At 33.5% G+C, this 8,712-nt stretch overlaps 1 protein-coding gene across 2 annotated transcripts in view; it reads left to right on the top strand.

Moving 5' to 3' along the window:
* LOC108975184 (putative tricarboxylate transport protein, mitochondrial) overlaps window positions 1-8,712 on the top strand; it is a 15,263-nt gene that overhangs the window by 3,483 nt on the left and 3,068 nt on the right. Inside the window, exons 1-2 of one of the 2 annotated variants that reach the window (XM_018943521.1) lie at window positions 1,978-2,195; window positions 7,974-8,244. In XM_018943521.1, the coding sequence (XP_018799066.1) occupies window positions 8,043-8,244 (202 nt within the window). In that variant the 5' untranslated portion in view covers window positions 1,978-2,195; window positions 7,974-8,042. Of the gene's footprint in view, window positions 1-1,977; window positions 2,196-7,973; window positions 8,245-8,712 lie in introns of those variants that run through there. The other variant, XM_018943520.1, reaches the window with a different exon arrangement.

Raw genomic sequence — 8,712 nt, 5'->3', positions numbered from 1 at the left:
ATTTTTTTTATGCTTTCAAATTAATTATAATTTTAATTTTTTGTGAAAAAATATATTAAAATTTATTTATAAGTTCCAATTTCATTTGCGCTAAGTTCTATAAATAAAATGAATAAAAAGCGAGAGTCTAGARCAGGCGTGAAGGTCTATGGATATGTGGCTATACTCTTGTTTCTAAAAGCATGCAAAGTATCGAGCAAGCTTGAATAATATTTCAAAAATAATGAAAGCTTGGTGGACGCAATTCGAATTCATACAAAATACACTGTATTTTAACTTCGTTAACTGTGAAAAAAGTTTTAAATGGCGGCAAATTTAAATCTTGCGTTCATTTTGGGACACCTTGTATYTATTTGCGACAAGTTCCGTATATTTTCAAAACAAGTTGTATTTGTAAATTTAACTACTGCCTAATTTAAATATATTAAAATAGTTCAACGTAATTATAAAGTGTGTGAAGTAGAATACAAACTTCTTGGAAAACTTAATATACATATGTACGTATATCCTGTTCAGGATAAATGAATTCTTAGAAAGCATTGAGTGGATACCTTATTAAAGTAATACAATCGCTTTCTATATTATCTCTTTTTAATTATGTGAGTATATTTCATTAATGCTAGTTGCTTGTTCGATTCGCCACTCTCTCAATTTTGATGAATTGGAGGCAACTATGACAATGACAGTCAATAGAGCATGTGATGGCATTTACGTTCGATTTATTATTTTCTAAGCAYAGACGGAGGTTAAAGAAATGTTTAATACTACTTGCATTATAAATCATAAATCTCTTTACTTAGTGGAATATTTTTTTTAATCGAAATAGGCTTAGATTTGTCGATGTAGTTATATATAAGTCTATATACTGTTGTCGATTAATGATTTGATCACTAAATTATAGAGCTGCTTCAAGAGAATTAACATGAAATAAATTCTAGTTAAGAGCGGCGTTCAAAAATACCGATATCGGCTTAGCTTGGATCACTGTTGAGCCTTGAACTTCTGTTATTATTTTGATGGTTCTGATTTCTACTATAAACAAAGTCATGAGATATTTTCTACTAAAATTAAATGTTTTACAATGCTTCTTTATTAACATGTACAAAACTGTATATATTTATTAACTTTCATTACTCATCACTTTGATAGCGACGCTTTGATGTAATGATTACTCTAGTAATTTTACCAAATATTATTTTAAAGTAATGATAAGTGCTGTTATTGCATTTATAAGCAATATTTTCAGCAATGTCTTTCAGAATGAAATCTAAACATCAGTTTAATTGTTCTATGAGACTCTTCTAATGGGGTTTATCATTTATCTGAAATCAGTAATACAAGTTGAGTTGTTCGACTGTGGTTTACTAACGATCCACCCTAATATATATCAATGTAAATTTACTCAGTTACTTACGCACATATAGTACTTAAATACCTAGGAAAGTATGTCTGTTTACTTAAAATATATAGTATGTGGACAGTCATATTTATACCGTATGTATGTATGTACCTACATATGTAGGTATGTCACATGGAGAAGACATATAATTTTGCGTGCCCGTTATCAGTTGAGTCTATTTGCTTCAGTTTTTTGTCGATGATGATTTGCGACAAAATCAAAAAATGTCCATTTAAATTATTGCTCTTCGAAAATTTGTCGTTGTTTAGTTATATAATATGCACAYTAAATAACCTTGACTATTTTTTGAAGGAGATAACCAAAGTTTTGGCTTTTGATGCTTATCAAAACTCTCATTAAAGTCCTCTGCATACTTGAGTAGCAATCTTCGATTATATGCTCTCATTATTCTATTTTAAACAACTCTACCTTAAACTGCACGTTAATGCACGTAGACAAATTAATTTCCATGAATTTGCTAAAGCGGTTAGTATTTATAAGGATAAGCAGTATGTGTGCAGTAGAATAATGCTGAATAAATTAAACAAATATTAGCTAATGTCACAGTAAACAAATCTCTATGATACTGAAACAAATATAACAGTACTAAACGAATTTAGATAAATGTTAATAATGAACTGATGAAAGCTGTTCAAGAGGGAAAAAAATAGGTCAGATCGTAGTTCGGTTGTAACGAAACAAAACACAATTCTATGCTTTATAAGGCTGCAAACAGCAGTAAATATTTACAAACTTTCATTGATTTTATTTAGTGTAAGGTGTAGCTCACGCTCAGGTGAGTAAGTAAAAACTATGAAAAAATTAATATACATATGTTTAATTATTTGTGCAATGRAGCTATGATTATGAAGCCTTTATTTGTGAGGGTAAAAATTGTGAAAAATTCATCAATGAAAATTACGGAAAAATATAAAATAGATCAGTTGTGAATTTCTATTTGTGCCAGATAGAGGTGATCGGGCTCATTTGTTACGTGGATGCGACAGCTAAGTTAAAATCATTTTCGCTGCAGTCAATGTTACGTCATTATCATTGGATATTTGAAGTATGGCCAGGTTCTTCCTCTTCCTCTGCTTCCCGCGGCGGRTACTGCGTCGAATAYTCTCAGAGCTGGATCCATTAGGACATTAKKACGACATGACCTAGCCAGCGTAGCCGCTGTCTGTTAATTCGCTCAACTATGTCGTCAATGTCGTGGTATATCACGTASAGCTCAGYGTTCCATCGACTGCGGTATTCGCAGTTGCCAATGCGCAAAGGATCATAAATCTTCGCAGAACATTTCTCTCGAAAACCCGTAACGCCGACTCATTAGATGTTGTCATCATCCATGCTTTTGCGCCATATATCAGTACGGTGATAATGAATTGGACTTCAAAGCTGACGTTATTGTTGGTGTTAATACTGGTTACAAGATTAAAATTATCTGCGGCTTCGAAGTTATGACTGTCAACAGTGACGTGAGAGCTAAGTGGCGAGTGSGATGACTGTTTGTTTGATGACAGGAGATATTTCGTCTTGCCCGCGTTTACTATCACACTCATTTGCTTCGCTTCTTTGTCCAACCTTATTTTTTATGGCCAATAATATCGATGTCATGATGTACGCTAGCAGTCAAAAGAGAGGTAGAGTAGCACACAWATTCTGCTAAATTTTTAGCTTCTCCTTTTCGAACTAAGCTTTCCAAGTCTTATATACAGATTCTTAATCTAGTCAATTAACAAGTGTCCGAATTGCACATATTMAGTTTCTGTTTGTAGCGCCAATTAACACTTCGTTTAATTGTGAATTATCGCAATGCTATTGCTTTTGTCCGATAAAGTCCACTAACAAAGTAATCTTCCTTTTATAATAGCTTAATCCATTTCTCCACAATTCTGTTATATTATATTGTTCTGGGTTGTTTTTCGTCATTGCAGACAGGTGCTGTACAAGATTGCGATTACAGGTGTGTTTTATAGATAGTTTTTTRTCGGGTTTGAAATGAGCTAAGTAAACTAAATATTGTTTATAATTTTCACCTTTAAGACGGTAAAAGTTGCTTTGATTTATTATGTAMATATAATTTAACTTATTCTATAAAGTCAGATAATGTTTTGTTGCAGGTTTGTTAATAGTGGAGTRTAAAATACAGAAATTACGGTGAGATTTAGTAAAGTTTGGATCTAGTCAAGATATTTGCTTGCAAATTAATATGTCTAACAATGCCTCTCTATTAATATGTATAAAACTGTATATGTCAACTTTCATTAAATTTTTGCAGTACCTCGCAAATTAAATTTAGCGGCAGATTAGAAAATTAATCAATAATTCAGTTGACAACACTGTACAYCTGTATATACATAGATATATTCATTTGTAATATATGTACGTACATTTTATTTATTGGTTTGCATCTAAAAGTGCCTGCATTTATGTGGCTATCAATATAAAAAATATTAGATAGCCTACTTTTAGTTTTCAATTTGGATTGATACACATAAATTGGTTTGGTTTATTAAAATTGTATTATCAAAATCAGTAAGCACGATAACAGTGGTGCATTTTTTACAGTTATGCGATTGTTACCAGCAACCTTGGAAAAATGTTTTTATTCTTTATCTAATTTTGATCGGTAAGTGGCAGTCGTAACATTAAGAATATGAGGTTTGGACTAATGTTCACCATAAGCTAAGTCCATACTTGTTAATCGCTAAACCCCATATTTTTTAAGAAAGCTTTTTCACTATCATCACTAAAATTTTATGATAAACATAATCAACATAAAGTTAAAGACAGGTGTGAAGTCGGAAATAACTTTATTGTATAAAGATCTTTGCTGATTACCCAAATTTTTGACATAACTCAGGTATGTTCGAGAACATATCTTAAAGCAATTTCATAAATAAATAACTCACTTACAGACAAACATTTTCAGCATAAAGCTTGTTGGAATAATAAAGATCATTATATGTAGGATAAGGTGGATAKTGGGATAATTTGTAGAATAAATTCAGCATTAAACTGTAGCATATCCAATATTATGAGTTATGCGGAAGTTCGAAAATCTTTGTATTAGGTAAATGTGGCCTAAGGGAAGTATTATAACAATTCGATTCATCTGTAGCATATTATTATCGGAAAAGGGCTCTCTCCGAATTGCAATAATACACCTGAAAGATTAATCGGTAGTTTTAGTGAAAACTACAGGCAATGGAGTCCACAWCTTCGATATATGGGCCTTGAACACTTTTGGTTCGATTTGGACAATTTTTTTAAGTATCAAAGGCACTATTCGTACAAAGCATTATCCATATAAATTCATTTGTGCTTGATTTTTATTTTGTAAAGTGAAAGAATCGGAAGAAATTTGAAATTGTGTTATATGGAAAGTAGACTTTTGCATAGTGAGATTGAAATGTCRTAACAATGCTATGTATCGAATTTAATTAAAATTGCTTGAGAAGGTCCGAAGATACGTCATGTCATCTAATGGTGGGTGGCACCTCGGACACCGGCTCCTATAAAGCCTTCTTATATAAAACTGGATGTCAATTTTAATGCCTTTGACAAATTTAGTTATTGATTTTTCGCACTTTAATTAGTTTTTAACAAGGTTGTTAAATGGGGAGTGGGCAGGGTTATTATCCGATTTAATAAATTTTCACTCTGTCGTAATAAGGGCCCAAAGTAAAACTCGGAAACACASGTGCTTTCAAATAGATTCATTGTTCAAGCACTTTATGTGATGTGAATTTTCCAAGAAAAAAGCTCTTCCACACAGACGAATTATTGAAATGACGTAAGGAAATCGCGTTCTTCTCACGGAATTCATCGTTTGGTAGGCWCGCTTTTTGAAAAGTTGTCAAAGTTTAAGATAATTTGAAAATTATTGTTGTATGAAAGGCGTGGTTGTATTCGAAATTGTTTCTTACATTGTCATAGCTTATACAAGCATWAAAAGAATGAGTAAGAAAACACGAAAAATTAAGAGAACGATGAGAAATTAGTAATGCCGTTTTGGTCATCACGAGTTTTTAAAAATAGTTTMATATACATATAAACATAACATACCATAATGCCTGGCTTTTCTGTTAGGGCGAGGAAAAATTAAAAACATTTTATTATATAAACAATTTTTAACCGCRGCAAATAACTCTGCGATATAGTATTGCCGTACCAAAAAACATTTAAAAAAACTAATAAAGGGGTTCTAAGATTTTCACAAATTGATATGATTATGTGAATTGATATGAGATATTTTTATACTAAGTGGTGCATATAAAATATAGTTTTATGGATAAAGATTGGTAAAAGCGTGTTTAATAATTTAGCAAAAGCTTGATTATTCGACGAAATTTTCAATGTATTTTTGATAAGTAACAAATTTTTGTATTGTTTATGGTTATAGTAGTTCAGATCGATTTTTTGAATGTTTATTACACCTGAAATGAGTTGATACGTATGCATATGATTAAATATACCTTATCAAAATGATAATCCTATATAAATATGATTACGTATCAAGTAGAAACTTTTCCCGCAGTATGGATAGCGATCTGTTACGCCCTCTAAATGAAAAATTAAACAAAATAAGCTAAAAAAGATATGACTCATCCTCAAAAGAAAGATATTGTCGAAAAATATTGAATATCTAAGAAAGTGTATTGTATCACTTTGAAAGTTGTGGAACGTTGTGCCCGTCACTTTTTGGCAGCGTTCTTAAARCAAAAATGATACCCAGTTAACTCTATTTTAAAATAAATGGTCTATATCTTCCTCGAATCCATATACCCAATATAATGATTTTCGTCACTCTAATTCATATCAACAAATTATGTTAGGTGAGAGTATTGGGCTTCACAGCTTATGATTTGATACATATCTATCAAAATGAAAAGAAACTGGTGAGGAAAAATTGGTCATAACTGGTTTGGCAGCTACTATTCCACAATATTTGTTTCTTTAACCCTAGAAAGATAAAACTATTTTATACCTTCTATACYTTATAACCGAGTTTACAACAGCGCGTCAGTCGTTCTTCTTTTCGCTGCTTGGCGCCAATTGGAGATTCCAAGACAAGCCAGGTCCTTCTCCACCAGGTCTTTTCGACAGAGTGGAAGTCTTTCTCTTCCACTGCTTCCCCCGGCGGGTACTGCGTCGAATACTTTCAGRGCTCGAATGTTTTCGCCCATTCGGACGACATGACATAGCTAGCGTAGCCGCTGTCCTWTAACTCCCTGTACTATGTCAATGTCGTCGTAWATCTTATATAGCTCATCGTTCCAACCAACGCGCAAAGGACYATAAATCTTTTGCAAAACCTTTTTCTCTGAAACTCGTAACGTCGACTCTGATTATTATTTCTGATGTACATGTAGCAATCTAATAAGTCGCATGATAGCGATTAGCATTGTTTGAAACATCGTTTGGTATCGAATGACTGGATAGACTTCCCGATCCTGATGGACCTTTTGGGGTTGCTCAACGTCAGTTTATACAGCCGTATTAGYATTGCGGGGATACCAAATTCAGATATAGCGTCAAAAGGCAGTTCCTTTTCATGCCAAAAGGAAGCTTTGAAATCGGTGAAGAAGTGGTGTGTGTCGATGTTCTTTTCACTGCTCTTTTCCATGATTTGGCGCTTCTCGAATATATGGTCCGTTGTTGATAAGATTCAATCAGATTTTTGTCTGTGCGCTGTAATCTTTCACACAATTCGATAGAACGATATACGATGTTGAGGAGGCTTATCCCACGGCAGTAAGCGCAGTTTGTGGGGTTTCCCTTTTTGTGGATTGGACAGACCAAATTTAAATTCCAATCATGGGACATGTTTTCGTCCGACTTTTTACATACTTTACAAAGAAACTTGGTCGAAATCTGTCGACCTCTGCCGCTTTATTATTCGTCAGTCGGGTAATTGCTGATTGTTTTTTATGGTTGGGTCAGATTGTCAAGCTTTTCGAACTCATGCATTTCAGCCTCTCTCTTTTTTTTATCTGCAAATGCGTCTCGCTTCCCTTTTCAACTCTCWGTATCTATCCCATCCCGTATTGTAACGTGATAAACTAGCTKCTCTTTTGCATTTTCCGAAAACCGGTTCCATTTGGTCCAAGAATAATTATGCTGGCTACATAAGATACTGTGGTTGATTTATATAAAATTATTGATAYTGGAAAATAAATAAATTTAACGAAAATTGAAAAATGGGTGCGTTAAAATTTACTATAAGTCAAAGTCTATATTACTGCAACAAAATTCTTCTAACAAACAAACAGAAAAGCATAACTCTTAAAACCTAAATATTGCTCAGCTGACTGCCAGTTTTCCGGGTTAGGTGTTCAAGGTTACTTGTGAAAATAAATTTAGAAAGTAATGAACTCAAACGTTTCTCTTCATCTCTCTTTTTCTATTAGATTGTAGAGRCATGAAAACAGCAATAAGTAATCATAAATAAAAACAAAAATACGTATAACTTAAAATTTGGCCGCGAGCCAGACACACGGGAGCAGTTCATTTCTTGTACATATCTACACTTTACTAATAATCCACTCGATTCGTTTCTTTATAGCCCAAATATCCCCCTCCATTTAAAGACTTACCTTTATAACTCGAAAACTCGCACAGCCACATATCAATCATGGAACGYCGAGGATTAACAACAGCCTTTGTAAACCCTTTCGGTCAGCGACCCTGGATGGCAAATACTGRCGCAGCAGCACCTTCAGCGGGTAACAAAGGCTTGAAGGGCATTGTGGCGGGCGGTATTACTGGCGGTATTGAAATTTGTATTACATTTCCCACCGAATATGTGAAGACACAATTGCAGTTGGACGAAAAGGGTAAGTTAAAATGAACGTTTGGCTGAAGGTTTAATGACATCCACGAATGGTTGTGTCAGACGTCAAAGTATGCTAGTGCCTGTACACTTAGCTTTTACTTTTGTAAATGCGTTACAGCTTGAAATTGGGTGCTGAAAACAAAGTTAAAAATAATGAATTCTTTTAGATTTTGTTTTCCACTAGTAGCGGCCGCGTCTAACGGATTCAATGCTTCAAGGTTCACGGCTTTCGATCCATATACGTAGGCGTTCCGATGAGTACATAGCCTGCAAAAAATATACGACCATTTTTTAATACTAATATAGCGTCTCTTAAGACCAMGTTATAAACTAGCTGCTTTTTATTGTAGAGAAGCATGTTCCCTTCGCTGGCATAGAATCGGTGCAATAATTCGGTGGAGTAGAACCTGTTCATTTTATCTTTTTATCCTCTCGCAACAAAGTTGCTAAAGAGAGTATTATAGTTTTG

This window comes from Bactrocera latifrons, unplaced genomic scaffold (assembly GCF_001853355.1).
Source record: "Bactrocera latifrons isolate USDA-ARS-PBARC rearing strain unplaced genomic scaffold, ASM185335v1 scaffold_62, whole genome shotgun sequence".
In the NCBI taxonomy this organism is placed as follows: domain Eukaryota; kingdom Metazoa; phylum Arthropoda; class Insecta; order Diptera; family Tephritidae; genus Bactrocera; species Bactrocera latifrons.
The sequence above is the reverse complement of the archived record's forward strand: the minus strand, read 5'-3'. Positions and strand labels throughout refer to the sequence as shown.